Here is a 17,951-nt window from a genome sequence, read left to right on the forward strand (position 1 = left end):
AGCAAGGCGGGGTGCTGTGCCCTGGGCCCTCGCACTCCTGCCTGGCTGACTGTCCCCTGTGGGGCGGACACTGAGGAGGCCCAGAGCAGGGCCTCACTGCAGCCCCTGCCCAGCCCTCTCTCCCTCACAGGTCAATACGTTCCAGACAGTGCTGGTCACCAACGGCAAGTCCTCCTTCACCATCTTCAACTACGAGTCCATCTCATGGACCACAGGCACTCATGCCAGCAGTGGGGGCAACTCTGCTGGCCTGGGGGGCATCGCAGCCCAGGTAGGTCACGGTGGGGCTGGTACTTGGTATCCAGGGCCCCTATTCCTCCTGCTGGGACTGTCATAACCTGAAGGAGCGAGGCTGGGGTCACTGTAGGCAGATGTGCCCCACCACCCTGCAGAAGCCAGAGTGAGGAGGTCATAGTGACAAGGCACAGCCAGGGGTCCTCACGTGGGCCCTCACTGCCCAGAACTCCAGAAATCCTCATGGTCCCCTGATCCTCCTTACAGTGGCTCTTGATTGACAGATACAAAAGTGACCGGAAGCCCCTCCCCTCAGTGTGCCTCCACTCACCTTCTGGACCCTCTCCGGCCCCAAGGCCCTCGGGGAGGCCCAGGAGCCCAGGGGTGAGGCTGGAGGCCGGGGTCAGGGAACAGGGCCAGTGCTCCCGTTGGCTGAGGCAAGGCTGGTTGACCTCAGGGCCTGGCTAGGACTTGACATATGCAGAGTCCCAGGTACCAGGCCATCGGCCCCACCCTCTTTGACCTTGGCCACCCAGGGAAGGGTCGAGGAAATGTAAGGAGACCTGTCTCCCTCCTGCCCCCACCCCAGGCAGGCTTCAATGCGGGCGATGGGCGGCGCTACTTCAACATCCCTGGCTCGCGCACCGCGGACATGGCAGAGGTGGAGACCACCACCAACGTGGGTGTGCCCGGGCGCTGGGCGTTCAGAATCGATGATGCCCAGGTGCGCGTGGGGGGCTGCGGCCATACAAGTAAGAGGCTCAGGGCGGGGAGGGATGAGGAATGGGGGCCTGCAGGAGGGGCTGGGTGGGGTGCTGACCCAGGGCAGGGGGACCACGTGAGGACGAAGCACAGGAACTGGGCAGGTCCTGGGGCCGACCCTGAGCCGGTTTCCCCAGGGCTCATGGGCTCCTGATGTAGGCTGGGACCACAGGCGTGGGCCACACTTGGGGGTCGGTGTTGTGACCGGCCTGGGCCTGGTACAGACTGGGTGGTCCCCAGGTCCCTCCATCTGACCGTGCAGGCTGATGGGGCTGGTCCCTCCTGCACCAGCAGACGGCCCTGGGACAGCGTGGACCCGGGACCCCCAGTGCTGCTGCGTGCAGCCTCGGGAGACAAGACGTCAGGTGACTGCCCAAGGGCATCAGGTGACTGCCCAGGCATGTGGGGCAGCTGCTCCTCACAAGCCCAGCCGGTGCCACAGAGAGGCCTCTACTGGGGCTCCCCTCCCACCTCTGGGCCTGAGGCCACCCGAGTTGCCTCCCCTCCCTCCTCTGGGCCCAAGCCCACCCCAAGCTGGGTGCTTCTCCCTAGCGCTATTCCAGAGAGCCAATACAAAGCTGGGGACCCGGCAGACCAGCTGCAGGTGCAGGCACACACACAATGACCAAGAGGGAGGAACACCAGGCATCTACTGGCTGGGGAGACACTCCTGAGTACCCACCTCTGGGGAGAGGCCTGCAAGCCACAGGCTGCCCACAAAGCCGACTACGAGTAGGCCCCAGTTTGAGTCTGAGCTTAGGGAGTAGGCACTCCGTGGGCCTGGCGTCCAGGAGCCACGCCCCCACCCCCAAGCTGGGGAGCCTCAGGCTAGGTGTCTCCGATCAAAGCCGTTCCAGGCTCCGCCACGGATCTGGCACAGGCAGTTGAGGGTGCACATAGGTGCAGACGCCCACTCCCAACCACTGCTTTGGGTGGGCCAGTGAAGTCAGGTGGCCTGCCATAGGCCAAGGACTGGGGTTGGGTGGAGGAGAAGGTGCAGGTGGGGTCCTGTGGGCAGGCCATGCCTGGAGCTGTGAACTATGAGCCTGGGGAAAGGGGCCCTCACAAGAGGGTCCTGCCAGTCCTTGGGGGCCCTCCTGCCCACTGTCCAAGATCTCTGGATGAACAGTCAGAGGGGCCTCCAGGTCCCCGATACCCCTGCGGGCGGGGACACTGCAGTGCTCCAAGCCAGCCTCGCAGCAGCATGCATACTATCCAGCTCCAGGGTCAGCTCTGAGGACTCCACCAACGTGGCTCATCAGCAGGGGTCAGTGTGTGCTGAGAGGCAGTGCATCCACATCTGGAGGTCGGATTCTGAGAAAGCAGGGCCCACAGGCAGAACCATTCAGCAGGTGGCCAAGCATAGGGAGGCTGGGCGGGCAGCACGGGGTCCTTCCAGGAGTCTCCCTGGGACCCTCTTAGCAACAGGAATCCAAGTCCTGGGGATGCTGTTGTCACCTGCTGATTTGTGCTTCTCAGCCACAGGTGGGACAGCCTTGCTCTCCTGGCTGTCTGCTGCGGCGGGTCAGGGTGTGGAGGTCGGGGCCCTTCCTGGTGGCAGCCGTGCTAGGAGAAACAGGGCTGTGATGGCTGACTGCCAGCCTCTCCTTTGACACGCCAGGAACCCAGAGGGGCGCCTGGGCCTCAGAACTGCCCACGGCAGAGCCGGGGAAGATCGGGGGACAAGCAGGGGCTGTGGGTGTGATTCTGGGGGTGTGCCTTCACCAAAGGCAAGGTCAAAGCTGAGGCACTAACTGCCAGCCGGAGCTCCAGCAGGCAGCACCCCTCCGTCACACAGGGCTCCCTGCAGACCAGGCCCTGGGCAGTGAAAGCCTGGTCACCAGGTGACCTTGGGGACCAAGGGAGGGAAGGAGGACATAGTGTATATGAGCGGCTCTCTGGCCCAAGTCCTAGGGGCTGACATAGACTCGGGCTCCTTGCTGTGCCCACAGCCTCTGTGTGCCTGGCCCTGCGCCCGTGCCTCAACGGCGGCAAGTGCATCGATGACTGTGTCACCGGCAACCCCTCGTACACGTGCTCCTGCCTCGCAGGCTTCACAGGGCGGAGGTGCCACCTGGGTGAGTCATGGCCCGGGGGAGCAGGGTGCTCACTGAGGGGACTGGCCCCTGGCTACACTGGGCTCAGGAGTGCTGCTGGTGCAGGGGTGACCCTGAAGGCCTGAGTCAGGGTTTCTCTCCCTCTGTTGTGGGGATGGCTGAGGGGCAAATGCTGCGGCTCTGTGGCAGTGAAGACGGTCGGCGGGTACTGCTGCTGTCCCTGGAGGCCTTCTCTGAGTCGAGCTCTGTTTGGCCGTTTGCCCCCACCCCACCAAGGCTGTGGTGCTCCTCCCAGCCCTGTGTCCTCCACTGAAGCCCAGCCTGCCCGTTTCAGATGTGAACGAGTGTGCTTCACACCCGTGTCAGAACGGCGGGACCTGCACCAATGGTGTCAACAGCTTCAGTTGTGAATGCCCAGCTGGCTTCAGGGGACCCACCTGTGAGTCGGGTAAGAATAACCTGCCAGCAGGCCCCCTGACCCTGCTGCTGCAAGAGAGCTGGACCCGGGTTAGAGAGGCGGAGGTCTAGGCCCTGGAGGGGCTCAGCCTCAGCTGTCGGCCAACCAGAGAGGCTGTCGGCGGTGGGGGAGGCACTAGGCAAAAGTCCTGCCCGTGGGTGAGCCAGAGGAGTGACCCCCAGAGACATGGCTTCCAGGCCCTGATGCCGGAGTAGGAGTGAAGCCCTGATGTAGGCTGGCGTCTGGGTCGGCGCCCAGGCCCACGTCAAGGCCAGACCATCAGCAGAGCCTAGATGAGGCCCACCAAGATAGCTCGATGGGCAGACAGGGACTCCTGGAGCTCCTGGGCCAGCTCTGGGTGAGCAGGGCCCAGAGGTGTGCTCAGGGAGCAAGACCCCCCAGCCCGCCCTCCACCTGCCCATGCCTCCTGAGCCAGCAGGTCCAAGGACACCCCTTCTCCCCAGCCCAGGGTCCCAGAGCCCGGGCAGGGGCTGGGTCCTTCTCCTCTCCACTCCTGCTTCCAGACCACTGGCGGCTGGCCCTCTCCTCAGAGCCTGGCTCTTTGAAGCTGTCCTGGACGATTCAGCTCATGTCATTGTACTTTGACCAGCACCTTCGTTGGGGCCCCTTGGGTTCCCCTCGCCCTTGACCTCTTGACAGAGAAAGACGGGCCCCTCCTGGCCCGAGCCTCACTGTGGGGTGGTGCTGGGAGAGCTACACAAGGGACCACCTGCCCTCGGGCTCAGCCTGCTGCACTGACACCATGTGAGCATCATTCACAGAACACACGGTGGTCAGCCGCCTCAGCCCCGCAGGTCACAGAAACCATCTCTGCCGGGGCAGCAAGTTCAGGGAGGGGCTCAGCAGGGTCCTGGGTCTTTGCTGAGCAGTAGCACAGCCAGGCACCCAACATGCCGTCCTCTCCTCCTTCATGCAGCCCTATCCCCATGTGACAGCACAGAGTGTCAAAATGGCGGCCAGTGCCAGGCGGAGAGTGGTTCTGCCGTGTGTGTGTGCCAGGCCGGGTACACGGGGGCCACCTGCGAGACGGGTGAGCAGTGACTCTCTGGGCGAAGGGCCAGGGGAAGTGGGTGGTGCTGGGAGAGGTTCCCCTCCCGGCCAGATGCTGGGCCCGGGGTGTCCCACCTGGGCTCAGCCAACCTGCCACCTCTGCTGCCCCCAGATGTGGACGAGTGTGGCTCTGACCCCTGCCTAAACGGAGGGTCATGTGTCGACCTGGTGGGGAACTACACCTGCGTGTGTGTGGAGCCCTTCGAGGGAGCTCGCTGCGAGACAGGTAGCTGGCCACATGCCCGTGTCCTGCCTCACTGTCCAGCTCAACCCCACATCTGCCTCTGGCTTGGGGAGGTCCCTGCCCTCTCCCCACTTCCCATCCCCTCCTGAGCCGGGGCCTGCAGAGCAGGGAGCAAGCTGGGAGGCTGGGTGAGGGTCTTCTCCTGCTCAGGGAAAGGTCTGGCCCTTGATTTCCTCTGCAAAATGCAGGAACAGACCTCCTCTTCCAGCTTAGTGTCACAGCCTCTTAACATCGTCCTGACCCAGAACCCTCCGGGAGCTAGAAAGGAGGCTGGCCTTCAGTGCCTGCAGGGGGACCTTCTGCCATTTCCTGATGTTTTAAACGTGGGTCGGGACAGTAGACCCAGGAAGAGGCCAACTAGAGATTTTGAAGCACCAAACCCGTCAGTGTCAGCACGGCTCTGACCCCAGGCCCACCCATGGGGCAGACCCACGGAGGTGCAGGGGCTGCTGTGCCTGGGGCTGAGAGACTCTGCAAATTCATTTTTGGCTTTAAAAAATAAGAAGGAAGTTAATTTAACCATGAGAAAGACACAGATGGCCACTGCCTTCCATCCTTCTCCATGTCCATGGCCACCCAGGCAGAGCGTCCCCAGGGGGCAGGCTGGAGTGCAGGGGGGGGGGAGCACCTGGCCTGCTGGCTGCCTTCACACCTGGGTTGCAGTTCTCTCCTCAGGTGGTTCACTACACTCGTGTCAAAAGGCAGGTAAGTGGTTTCCAAAGATTTCTACAAATAAATCATGTTTGACACAGCATAATAATGCAAATGGAAGTGAATGATAAAAACAGCAGGACAGGCAGAGTGCCTGGTGCCAGCTGCTTGGAGGCTAAGGTGGGAGGATCACATGAGCCCAGTAGTTTGAGGCCAGGGCAACAAAGGAGACTCCATCCCCAAACATACACAAACCACAGAGCGGACCTTGGACCACTGATGTAAGTTCGCTGGCAGTCTAACCAGAGTTCACGGGAACTGACCGACGAACTTGAGACCACAGAGTGGCTGCTCTCATGCTAACTGCTCTAGAAATCCCCCTCTCACTGTCGACAATCAGAAAGCCAAGCCAAGCCTGCAGGTGCCCTGACGTCAGCCCCTGGACCACACTGCCAAGGGCAGTGGAGAGGAGAGGAGAGCCCTGCAATCGCCCCAGATGCTGTCGAGCACCCAGGCTGCTCTGCAGGGAGGGGTCCAGGGTCAGGAGCCCCGAGTCGAGGAGCAAGATTCAGGTTTGAAGGCTCAAACAGAGGTTGGGGGCTCAGACCAGAACAGATGGAGCTAGGGGTGGGGGGATGGGACGTGGGATCAGGAAGGGCCTGGAGTCTTGGCTTCAGTGTGATCTGGGTGGGGGGAATCCGCCAAGCTAGAACAGAACACCAGAAAGCGACTCCCATCTCCAACAGGGCTCGGAAAGTCACCCACACCTGCCAGAGCGGAGGGACTCTCCACACCAGGGCCAGGGTGGAGAGAGCCGCAGGAGGAGCCTTCAGCGGCCTCAGAAGGATCAAGCGGATCCCAGGTCTTGACCACACGCAGGAGCATCCTACACTCCCAACAGCACAGCAGGCCTGCGCAGGGCCCGCAACCCAAGCTACCCAGTCAAAGATGTCAGGCCAGCAGAAAAGTCGGCCGTGACCTCTATCCAGGAGAAAAACAGATCAGCAGAAACAGAGACCACAGAGACAAAAGCATCATTATCAATATTTAGACACTCGTAGGAGAACGCTGCATATTCTCAAGCCTGGAATAATGAGAAGTACAAAATAGTTTTAAAAGAAACTGTAGTGATGAAAACTATGTCTGAATTTTTAGAGTACACTGGATTGTGACAGCAGGTTAGATGCTGCAGAGGGAGGTCCAACACACGAGAAGGAGGGAGAGGAATGGAAACAACTCAGAAAGTGTCCAGAGAGCAGGACTGGAAGCACAGGTGATGTGTGGCCCCCAGGACCACCCCAAGAGGCCTGGATCTGTGCACCTGGAGTCCACAGAGAGGAAGAGGCGGGAAGAGGGAGTTCCATAAACAGTACAGAAGAAATGACAGCCAAGTACCTTCCAAAGTGGATGAAAACTAAGCCCAAGTGCTCAAGAAGAGCATGAGGAAGACCACACAGATACCCCGTGAGCACTGCTGGGCCCAGCACAAGCAACGTGTCTCAGCAGCAGCAAAGGGACACGTCGTCACATCCAGAGAACCTGAGTGACAGCAGGCTGGCCAGAAGCTGCACTCACCAGCACACACAAGTGACATCATTTCAGAGCTGAAAGAAAAAACTATCGGCAGAGCAGAACCATCTTTCAGAAATTAAGGAGAAATGAAGACTTTTTTACATGAATAAATGCCAAGAGCATTCATCGGCCTATCTGTGTTGTAAAAATGTCAAATGTTTCAGATGAAAGGAAAATGATCCTTTGTGTAAACTATGGGTTTACACAAAGTACAGAATGTTGGGAACTACCAATCTGTAGGTAAAAGACTTTCTTACTTCAAAAGCTCCTTAAAGACAATTTAAAAATAAGCAATTTTTATTCTAAAGGGGAGGTAGTATCCTGATGTGGTGTTGCACACCTATAATCCCAGTGACTACAGAGGCTAAGGCAGGAGGGCTGCAAGTTCAAGGCTAGCCTGAATGACATAGAAAGACCCTGTCTCAAAATAAAAATAAAAATGGGTGGGATGTAACTAGTGGTGAAGCACTCCTGGTTGAATACCCAGTACAAAAAGAAAGTTTGAAAAATGAAGTAGTGATATATTATGGTGTTTACAGTATAGGTAGGAATAAACTATCATACAAGGTGGTGCAGACTTTCTGTAAGGACCAGATAAATACTTTTGGCTTGAAAACAGCTACTCAGCTCTGCCATTGTGATAGGAAATAAGCCATAGATAAGACACAAATGTATGGCATAGATGGGTGCCAAAAAAATCTTTAATTTTTAAAATGAGTGGCAGGCGAGATTTGGTCTGTGGACCATAGTTTATCAACCTGGCATAAAAGACAGGAAGAAATGGAAGTATAATATTATAAAAGCCTCATGTTATATAAAGTGGCATAATATTACTTAAAGGTAAAGGCAAAAGATAAGTTTTAAGTAAAAGATAAACATTGTAATCTCTAGAGCAACAAGTAAAAAAACAAGATAAACTAAAACCAGTTGTGGGGGTAGAATGGTAGATGCTTAATCAATCCAGAGGTAGGAAAAAAGTAACAAAGGAGCAGCAGGACACACAGATTCACATCTGTAGTTCAGTAAGATGTAAACCAAAGGCACCAGTTAGAGACTAGGTTGTCAGTGAATCAAAAACCAAAACCCATCAAGACACTGTTTTAAAGAAACCCAAACCAAGCGTGGCAGTGCAGATCATTGCAGAGTGACGGACGGGTTTCTAGTCCTGAGTGCGATAGAGTAAGCCCACTCTATCCTGTCTCTCCCACCGAATGCAGCCATAAACCCTGGACAGAATGCGTGGAGTAGCTATCTGAGGACTCGGGGAAGTAAGTAGTAGCAGGTGCACTGGGGAAGGAGACCAAGCCAAGAAGTGCCACCGAGCCAGTGGTGAGTTTACTTTTCTTTCCCCTCTCTGGTAACCCCTCAGTTTGGACTCAAAGTCACTCTGAAACCAAAAGTGAGCAACATGTCCACAACATGGACCAAGGGGAGCCCAGTAATCCCTGTGGCTGGGCTCCAGAAGCAGAGCCCATGGAGGCCCACTGTGGGGACCTCACAGTGTGAGCAGGGAACCTTCCTCACCAACTGGAGGTGCTACAGTTGCAAAGGGTACAGCCAACCCCTGTTATTGTCCTTCTCTGCCCCCCACCACAAGTACAGTCGCAGGAGCAGATGGTAGGGAGGGCAACTGAAAGCTCAGCTTTCTAGCCACAGGACCAAGAAGAGTAACCCAGGAGCTCATGGAGACTGAGCAGGGGTTGCACCTGGGTTCAGCAACTTTAGGAAGCTATTTATGAACTCTTGGGCTCCCCCAGGTTAGGCATGTGTGATCTGATCCAAAGTTTAAAGACCATACCTTTTATAATAGTTCCCCTAAAGATAAAAATTTAGATGTAAATCTTACAAAATGCACAGAATTTGTATGATTAAGCCTATGAAATAATGATGAAGGAAGCCAAAGGAAGTCTAAGTGAATGAATGGTTGGACACCCCATGTTGATGGATGAGAGAGTCAACATGGTAAAGTAAAGATGTCCGTTTTCCCCACATTGATTAATTAATAGGATTCCAACCAAAATCTCAGCAGGATTTTTTTTGTAGATATAGACAAGATTGTTCTAAAATTTATATGGGAATTTATATGAATAGCCAAAACAATTTTGAAAAAGAAGAATAAATATTGAGGATTTGCACTACCAGGTGTTAAGACTAATTATAAACCTACACTGAAGACAACCACGTGTTACTGGCAAATGGGTCAATGGGACAGAAGAGAGAATTCAAAATCAGATTCACACAAATATGGTCCATTAACTTTTGAAAAATATATAAAAGCAATTCAGTGGGTAAAGGATGATCCTTCCAATAAATGGGATTGAAATTTTACTTATGCAAAAAAAAAAAAAAACTCAAACCTCACACCTTATACAAATATTAACTCAAAATGGAGCATAAACCTAAATGGAAAATGTAGAACTATAACATTTTTAAAAGAAAATGTGAAAAAAAATATTGGTAACCTGGCCTCAGCAAAAGCATTATCTATATCAGAAAAAAATAGATAAATTAGACTTCTTTGCCCAAATTAAAAGCTTTTGCACTGTGAAAGACATAGTTAAAAGAATGAAAAGACAAAAATACAGATGGGGAGAAAATATTTGGAAAATATTTTCTGATAAAGGACTTGATGTGGGAAAGCAACCAACTGTGGGAAAAGAACTGAATCATAAAATGGACAAGAGACTTAAGACGCACAACCACAGGAGCACAAGGTGGAGGGCAGGTGGAGGTCACTGTCAGTAGCCATGAGGGAGGTGCCAGCCCCAGGGTACAGTGAGACACCCCCCCACACTGACTGCAGTGTCCAGAAGACGTGATGACGATCTGGTGTGGATACAGAGCAGTGGACTCGCCCACATTGGGGGTGACTACAGAATGGTTCTGCCACTCTAAAAACAACGTGGCCGTTTTTATATGTTAAACATACACCTATAATGTGGCCCAGCCTCTTATTCCTAGGTGTTCACCCTACAGAAATGAGAACTGCAAAACTCTACACAGTGTCTTCATCATGTCTATTTATGTTCACCAGAAATCTAACACTCAGGTCCCCCAAATTGGGTGAGTGGACAGATAAACTGTGGTGACAACGGAAAACACCCCTCAGTCTCACAGGGAGCTCATCCTTACACACTCACTGAGATGACTCAGCAGCCCGTCACAAGAGATTCCTGCATGTATGTGACTCAGCCTTTGTCACGTGACAGACCCCTGAGAGAGACCACCTCAGTCTAAGTGAATGAATGGTTGGACACCCCATGTTGATGGATGAGAGAGTCAACATGGTAAAGTAAGGGGTCATTGTTTCAGAGGGCACCGTCTGTACCTTTGGGCCTCGGTGAGGCAGGACTTCATGGCGGAAGCACATGGTGGAGGAGGCTGCTCACCTAAGGGCAGCCAGGAAGCACGGAGAAGGACGAGATAGACCAGGGCCCCAGGATCCCCTTCAAGGACACACCCTAATGACATCCCCAAAGTTCCTACTGCTTCCCAGGAGTGCCATCAGCTGGGGACCAGGCCTCCAACACACGAGCTGACAGGGCCACGTGAGAGCTCTGCCACATGCCACTCACCTGGCATTCTCGAAGAGGCGACACTGCGGTGATGGGCAGCTGTGGTGGCCAGGAGCTCAGAGGATCAGGGGTCCAAACCTCTGAAGAAACAGAACGCAAAGTCTCTGGGGTGATGGGATGTTCTGTATCCGGGTTGTGGTGGGGTTCCACAAATCTATACAGTGTTAAAATTCATAGCAGTTACACCAAAAATGCCAATTTTACTGTATATTAATTTATAAAGATGAATTTTAAATGTACCTGAAAAATTGATCAAATGTTAATCAAGAGGAGGTTGCAATAGCTATATTAATATCAGATAGCTTGAATTTTAGTTACAGGAGTAAAAAGAGGGAACCTTTTGTAATGGTAAAGGGATCAATTCATCAAGACAACCTAAGTATACCTGCACCTGTTAGCCCTACTAATGTGTATCAAAATACATGACACAAAACCTGACAAACTGCAAGAAGAAGCAGATTCATGATTACAGATGATTCCAGTAATTCACAGAACACATGAAAAATCAACATGGCTACAGAAGACTTGGACTTGGCCTAACAGGTGTTCCAAGAGTACACACATTCTTTGCAAGAATTCATGGAGCATCCCCATGATAGGCCACTGCTGGCCATAACATGAGGCTCAGTAAAAAATATTATGTTTTCTGGCCAGAACAAAGCTAAACTAAGAATCAACAGAAAGACACCTGGAAAATCCCAATAATCTTACCAAGGGGAATGTTTGACCAGGAGTGCCTAGGGGCCCTGGCTTTGGGCTGGCTTCCCAGAGCTGCAGGTACAGGTATTAAAATTTATAGCAGGAAATGCACTTCCAGGAAACCAGGAAGGAGCTGGCAGGCGCTGAGCTACAGGGGGCAGAGCAGCTATAAATCATTTTCCAGAAAATCAGCCTCTGGCTTAAAGTCTCACCTGACACTGAGAACAGAGGTGCAAAACCAGCCAGAACGTGGCTCTTCTCCTCCTGGGGGTGCCTGCATTCTCCCCACTCCTAAGTGGCCAGTTGTGACCACGGCCTTTCTTGCAGGAAGCCACTCAGTGCCTGATGCCTGCCTCTCTGCCCCCTGCCAGAACGGGGGCACCTGTGTGGATGCGGACCAGGGCTACGTGTGCGAGTGCCCAGAAGGCTTCATGGGCCTGAACTGCACAGAGAGTGCGTTGGATTATACCCCAGGGCTGGGGCAGGAGGACCCAGCTCTGCCCGTGGGTAGCAAAAGCAGGGAGGGTCCTTCCATAGGGTGTGCATGCGGGAAGCTCCCGAGAGAAGGTGTGTGAGGACGTGTGTGTACACACAGTGGTTGTGGGAGGGTGGCCAGGCAAGGCAGGTGGGAGAGCCCATCTTCTGTGCCCCTACAGTAGGACCCTCTCCCTCCCTGTGGCAGGAATCCCCAGTGACTGTGAGTGCCGCAACGGAGGCAGGTGCCTGGGTACCAACACTACCTTCTGCCAGTGCCCCCCAGGGTTCTTTGGACTCCTGTGTGAATTTGGTAGGTGTCGTGCCTAAGGGGGGAGCAGTCATCCTGCTCTGTCGAGCATCCCTATCAGCAGGGTCCCATAACCCTCACTGGCACCCTGTGCGGGAGAGGCGAGTGGCTGCAGAAGTGCTCCACCCTGGTCTCCCTAGCAGGGTCACTGGGTCTTGGGCAGCCCCACCCTTGACGAGGACCTGAGGTCCCCAGAAATACAGGCCCACATGGGAGCATCCTCTTCCTCTCTGCAGAAGTCACAGCCACACCCTGCAACATGAACACCCAGTGCCCAGACGGAGGCTACTGCATGGAGTACGGTGGGAGCTACCTGTGTGTCTGCCACACAGGCCACAATGTCACCCACGGTTAGTGGCTCCAGAAGGGCCTGCGGGGGTCCTGGCCAAAGAGGAGGGGCGGGGTGTCCTGCAGGAGAAGGCAGCACCACGCGGGTAGGGCCAGTGCTGCTGTCTGTCCAGCAGCCCTGCAGGTGGAGGGGCCTCTGGCAACAGCTTTTCCTGCAGTGTGGGCAGCGAGCTCCTGGGCGCGGAGGGAGAAAGACTTTGACCGGGACACAAGCAACACGTGTGGACTCCCTAGCCCCTCCCCCCCCGCAAATCTGTTGAAACGCTTAGTGCATGCATAATTAGGTATTTGCACTTACTACTATTTATTGCTAGTGTAAAGATGCTTAACCTCGTGACATAATTCTGCACGTATCGAGTTTGCCAGCAGTGATGATAAGACATTTATGTGTCACAGCTCAGTGCTACCCCATGAAGAGCGAGGGTGAATTATGCTAAAACCAAGAATGAGAAATTCCAGGGAGGAGCCTTTGAGTCCACAGAATATTTTAAGTGGCCTTGGCTCCAGTCAGGATTCCTAGGCGATCCTGGCAGCACATGCTCTAGGACCGACCTCTGCGTGCCCTCCCCCCACAGCCCTGCCATCGCCCTGCGACTCAGACCCTTGCTTCAATGGAGGTTCCTGTGACTCCCACGACGACTCCTACACGTGCGAGTGCCCGCGCGGGTTCCACGGCCGGCACTGCGAGAAAGGTGCCCCAGGAGGGCGGGGCCTGCGGGGACGCTGCCGGGGGCGGGGCCTGCGGGGACGCTGCGGGGTCAGCACCCTGGAGAGCGCCCGTGCGCAGGCCAGCGGTTCTATTTCCGAGCATCTTCGGTTTTTCCTGGGATCGCTCTGGGACCTCCCTTGCGATGCTGCTCTGTCGGTACTTATCCGGAACAGCGCCTCATTATTTTGACTGTCTTTTTTGTCATTTGTTCTGACCTGCATCCCTCAGAACGGGCTTTACTTTCTTTCTGCTCAGCATTTTTCCAAATAGATCTTAGAATCACTGTATTGAGTTTTTTAAAAAAAGCATTTCATTAGAAGTTTGTTAATCCTTATTAAATGTGGAGAATGTAGACATTTTACAGCTTTCATCTCCCAGCATCTCAGGCATCCCTTGGCCAGAGTCCAGTGTGGTCAGGCCTTTTATCCCAGCTCAGGCCTGGGCGTCTCTGGAGAGCCAATACCCTATCTGATCTACCTAGGAGCTTCCCAGACACCTCTGCTGCTCTTCACCTGTCCCTGACAGTGGCCCCTGAGACCCCTCTGGCCTCTCCCACTCCTGCAACAAGAAAGAGGGTTCACAAGAGCAGGCGCCCCTGCTCAGTTCTTTCCTAGACCTGCTGAGCTTTCCTCCTCCATATGCTCCTGGAACCACTGCCCCCGTCCTGGGCCCTGCCCAGAACTCATCTGCACTCTCCTCCAGCAGCCTACCTCCCGTAAGGGTTGGAGGCCACAGCTCCCAGAGCACGTCCCACCCCTCTCTAGGCCCAGTTCCCAGTACCCAGTATCCCTGCACCATTGTCCCTGTACCCACCTGAGGAACTATGTAGGCTCCCTCAGGGGCCCCACTCCTGAGAGCAGAGGAAGCCACAGGTGTGGACAGCCCCAAGGGGGACCCAGGGAGGATTCAGGAGTCTGCTTTCAGAGGTGGGACATGCAGCTGTGAGGCCTCCCAGTGTAGAGTGGGGGAGAGGAGGGGTGGACTCTGAGGGATAGGAAGGCCCCCTCTGGCTGTGCCTTCCTGGCAGGACAGCAAGAAATCCAAGGACTTAACTCACTAGGCCCTGTCAAGCTGTGGTGTTCAAGATGGGAGGACAGACAGACAGGTCTGATTGGCAACTGCCATTCAAATCACACCTTTAAAGCACAGGCCTCACAACCTATACTTCAGGAGCCAAGAAAGCACTGGAATCAGAACCCACTGCTGTGGATGGTGACGTCCCATCAATCACAACTCAGCCCCCCGGCCCCCTGCTTCAGATGCCAAACAGGAAGGAGGGAGCATCGTGTGCTGTGGTGTGGGGCCTACTCTCCACCAGAGAGCCCACCTGAGGCTCAGTAGGGTCTGCAGACTGCAAGCCCTGCCCCCGTGTATGTCCTGGCTAACTTGGCCTCAGCCGAGAAGCAGGCCTGGCCGGCCAGGGGCAGAAGGCACCAGCAGTGGACTGCCCTGTGCTCACCATCATCTCTGTCCTTCCACACAGCCCGGCCACACCTGTGCAGCTCAGGGCCCTGTCGGAATGGGGGCACGTGCAAGGAGTCAGGTGGCGAATACCACTGCAGCTGCCCCTACCGCTTCACCGGGAGGCACTGTGAGATCGGTGCGGCCCCAGCATGGAGTGGGCTGGCTGGCAAGCCCTGAACTGGGCCCCATCAGTTGGAATCAGCATGGGAAGAGTGAGAGGGATCCAAACTTCCACCTGCCACCCCCAGCCCCCATCCCAGCCACCTGAGTGTGTCTCTCAGGAAGACCATCACGCAGGCTCCCAGCCCTAGGATGCTAGGGAATTGGGTGGGGGTGAAGGGAAGCATCTAGCCATGACACCTGACCCTGCTGGGTGCCTTTGCTTTCAGGGAAACCAGACTCCTGTGCCTCCGGCCCCTGTCACAACGGTGGTACCTGCTTCCACTACATTGGCAAATACAAGTGTGACTGTCCCCCAGGCTTCTCCGGGCGGCACTGTGAGATAGGTAGGGTTGGGAACAGCAGGGGAACTCTCCTATGGATATAGGCCCAGTGGGCAGGGCTGGCCTGGGTCCTACAGGAATAGGAGGTGGATCTGGGTTCAGGAGGCAGGACACCCCCATGCATCTGAGAGCCCTTCGGGAGACTTGGTGATAAGAACCCTCCTGCTCTCTTTCAGCCCCCTCCCCCTGCTTCCGGAGCCCATGTGTAAATGGGGGCACCTGTGAGGATCTAGGCACGGATTTCTCCTGTCACTGCCAAGCAGGGTACACAGGACACCGGTGCCAGGCAGGTGAGCCATCCAGGGGACTGGGCTAGGGGTCATGCCAAGGGTGGGACCGGGCAGAGACGGGAAGGAAAAAAGGAAGGAAACCTCAGAAACTGCCAGTGCCCAAAAGTCCAGCACCTTGCTGCAGAAGGGTGCGAGCTGGGCCTTCTCAGACCCTGGCCCAGCAGAGGAATGGCAGCTCTGGACAGGCTGCTGTGCTCTTGTTCCTGCAGAGGTGGACTGTGGCCGCCCAGAAGAGGTGAAGCATGCCACCATGCGCTTCAATGGGACTCGCCCGGGCTCGGTGGCTTTGTACACCTGTGACCATGGCTACAGCCTGAGTGCCCCCAGCCACACCAGCATCTGCTTGCCGCAAGGTGTCTGGAGTCAGCTCCCCCAGTGCTTAGGTGATTTCGTGGGCCCTCAGGGGAGGGTGGACGGGACACACACCCCCACCAGCCAGCTTCCTCCTGTGGAGGGACACAGATCCTTGGCCCAGCTCCAGCTTCCCTGTCTCCTCTCTGTGCATTGAGGATGTGGATCCTGTCAACTTTACTGGGGAACATCCTCACGAAGGGCTTCCCTATCCTCAGAGTAGCTCAGAACAGAGGGTCAACCACCTACAGGCCCACTCTGCAGATGAAGCTGCCAAGGCCGAGACGTGGCCAAGTGCAGGGTCCTCAGGAGCAGACCCAGGCTAGGACCTGCCTCGTACTCCCACCCACCCAGACCTGTGGTGTCAGAATATGTGTTGGCACAACATCCCCCACCCCCACCCCACCCCCCACAACACGCAGGGCACGGCAGAGGGCTGTCCCAGAGAGCACTGCCTCTGGGTCCTGCCTGTGTCTGTTCCGGAGCTTAGGGTGCATACCTGGAGGCGGCCTCAAGACGCAGAGGCTCTGACACCACGGCAGGAGTGTTGCACCAAGCCAAGGCATCCAGGTCTTCCTCCAAAAAGCTGCATGATGTTTAATGATTTTCATAAAACAAGGATTTCTAAGCCACAAGCTTAGGGCTGGTGGTGACATCATCCAGACAGGAATGGGGCACATAAGCCCATTAATATCTCCCAAATGTCCCCAAAGCCCAGCCCACCCTGTGCAGCCCTACCCAGGTGAAGAGCTCTGTGGATGCCTGGTTCACAACCATCTGTCCTCTACTCCTGACCTGCCAAGGCTCATGCCTGACTGTCAAGAGACCTTTCCAGTGCTGCTTCTCCCCAGCTTGTTGCCAAATGAGAGGCCAGTGTCCTCAAGAGAACAGGAGCTCACCAGAAAGACCCCGAGGCCCCCGAGAAGCACAGCTACTCCAGAGTAGGAAAGGAGGTCCAGACAGCATGCCCCGGGGGTGGAGGGCACAGAGAGCAGACTAACAGCACAAAATAGCAAGTACACTGTAGATCATGCCTGCTTCATATGGTACAGTACAAATACAGGATCCAAGTCCCGCTGTAGAGAGAGAGGCCTCAGTGCTTACAGCTACCGCACTATAAATAGTACAGAGTGACGCACAAGCTCAACTTGGCGTTGCCCCTACAAAACAGGATCAATAGTTTTTAAGGAGAAAGTATAAATCAAAGAATTTAAGACTACAATAGTTGAAATAAACATAATTTAGTAGTGGAAATAGATGAAGAATAAGTTGAAGACAGTTGGAAGAAGAGGGAAAGACTGTGCATCAAAAGGAGGGTGAAGCCCAGTGCACCCTGGATAAAGGGACCCAAGAAGAAGAGAGCTGTAATGTGTAGAGAAATATAGATATACAGAGAAGATGAATACAAGAGAGAAAACTCCTAGCAGCTGTGAGTTAAATTCCCAGGATTACAGAAGAAGGATGAGTTGGAAGGACTCATGGCGCATCCCACAGGAGGAAAGGGAGCCCAGCCACATGACAGGGAAATGCAAAGGTGCCGTGGGATGAGAACATCTGCACATCTGGAGAGAAGAGCAGGTTACAGAGGAAAAAGAACCAACAGCAGCATCAGAAGTAAGGCCATAGGAGGTGGTTTAAACCCCAAGGAGACACATGGATCATATGGACACTGGCATTCTGGTGTGACTTGGAAGAAACACTGCCAAGCCTAGGATCATGTCTGCTGACCTGTCCAAGATCTGGGGTGCAAGCACTTTGGGCAAGCCCTTCGCAGGTGAGAAAGACTGCAGGTGTGTCTCTCCCCACCATGGGCAGGTGCCCTGGGGAGCAGAGCAGTCCAGCCAGCACTCGATACTGTGGGCAAGCACGGTGGAGCCGAGCACAGGCACAGGGATTCAGGTCCCACCGGCTCTCCCCACATGACCTTCTCAGGTGCACAGCCAGGATCCAAGTCCAGCTCTAGAGAGAGAGGCCTGAGTGTTTACAGCCACTGCAAACTGAAGCCACTTGGACGGGGGCTGCAGCCCAAGCCAGCTCTGCTCCTGGGAGCATCAAGGAGAGTGAGAAGCTGTTCAGCCCACCTGCCTCACCCAGGATAGGACTCGTGCCAGGGAGGAGTGGTCACCCGAGTCTCCACTGGCTTTGTGTGCTGCAGGGCTGAGAAGGAACTCAGCCCTCAC

The 17,951-nt window shown here is 55.0% G+C and overlaps 1 protein-coding gene across 21 annotated transcripts in view; it reads left to right on the forward strand.

The window, feature by feature from the left end:
* The window catches only part of Sned1 (sushi, nidogen and EGF like domains 1), a 66,934-nt gene that overhangs the window by 17,844 nt on the left and 31,139 nt on the right, over positions 1-17,951 (forward strand). For 16 of the 21 annotated variants that reach the window (XR_013424483.1, XR_013424485.1, XR_013424482.1 and 13 more), the window contains exons 3-17: positions 131-271; positions 824-986; positions 2,949-3,074; positions 3,388-3,501; positions 4,448-4,561; positions 4,694-4,807; positions 5,489-5,530; positions 11,650-11,775; positions 12,005-12,109; positions 12,343-12,456; positions 13,030-13,146; positions 14,647-14,763; positions 15,017-15,133; positions 15,307-15,420; positions 15,630-15,803. Coding sequence is in view for 18 of the 21 variants with exons in the window: in XM_078018425.1 (XP_077874551.1) it covers positions 131-271; positions 824-986; positions 2,949-3,074; positions 3,388-3,501; positions 4,448-4,561; positions 4,694-4,807; positions 5,489-5,530; positions 11,650-11,775; positions 12,005-12,109; positions 12,343-12,456; positions 13,030-13,146; positions 14,647-14,763; positions 15,017-15,133; positions 15,307-15,420; positions 15,630-15,803 (1,798 nt within the window). In the remaining 3 variants the exon portion in view is untranslated. The remainder of the gene's footprint in view (positions 1-130; positions 272-823; positions 987-2,948; positions 3,075-3,387; positions 3,502-4,447; positions 4,562-4,693; positions 4,808-5,488; positions 5,531-11,649; positions 11,776-12,004; positions 12,110-12,342; positions 12,457-13,029; positions 13,147-14,646; positions 14,764-15,016; positions 15,134-15,306; positions 15,421-15,629; positions 15,804-17,951) is intronic. The other 5 variants (XM_021719625.3, XM_040268200.2, XM_040268199.2 and 2 more) reach the window with 5 other exon arrangements.

This window comes from Ictidomys tridecemlineatus, chromosome 7 (assembly GCF_052094955.1).
Source record: "Ictidomys tridecemlineatus isolate mIctTri1 chromosome 7, mIctTri1.hap1, whole genome shotgun sequence".
NCBI lineage: Eukaryota > Metazoa > Chordata > Mammalia > Rodentia > Sciuridae > Ictidomys > Ictidomys tridecemlineatus.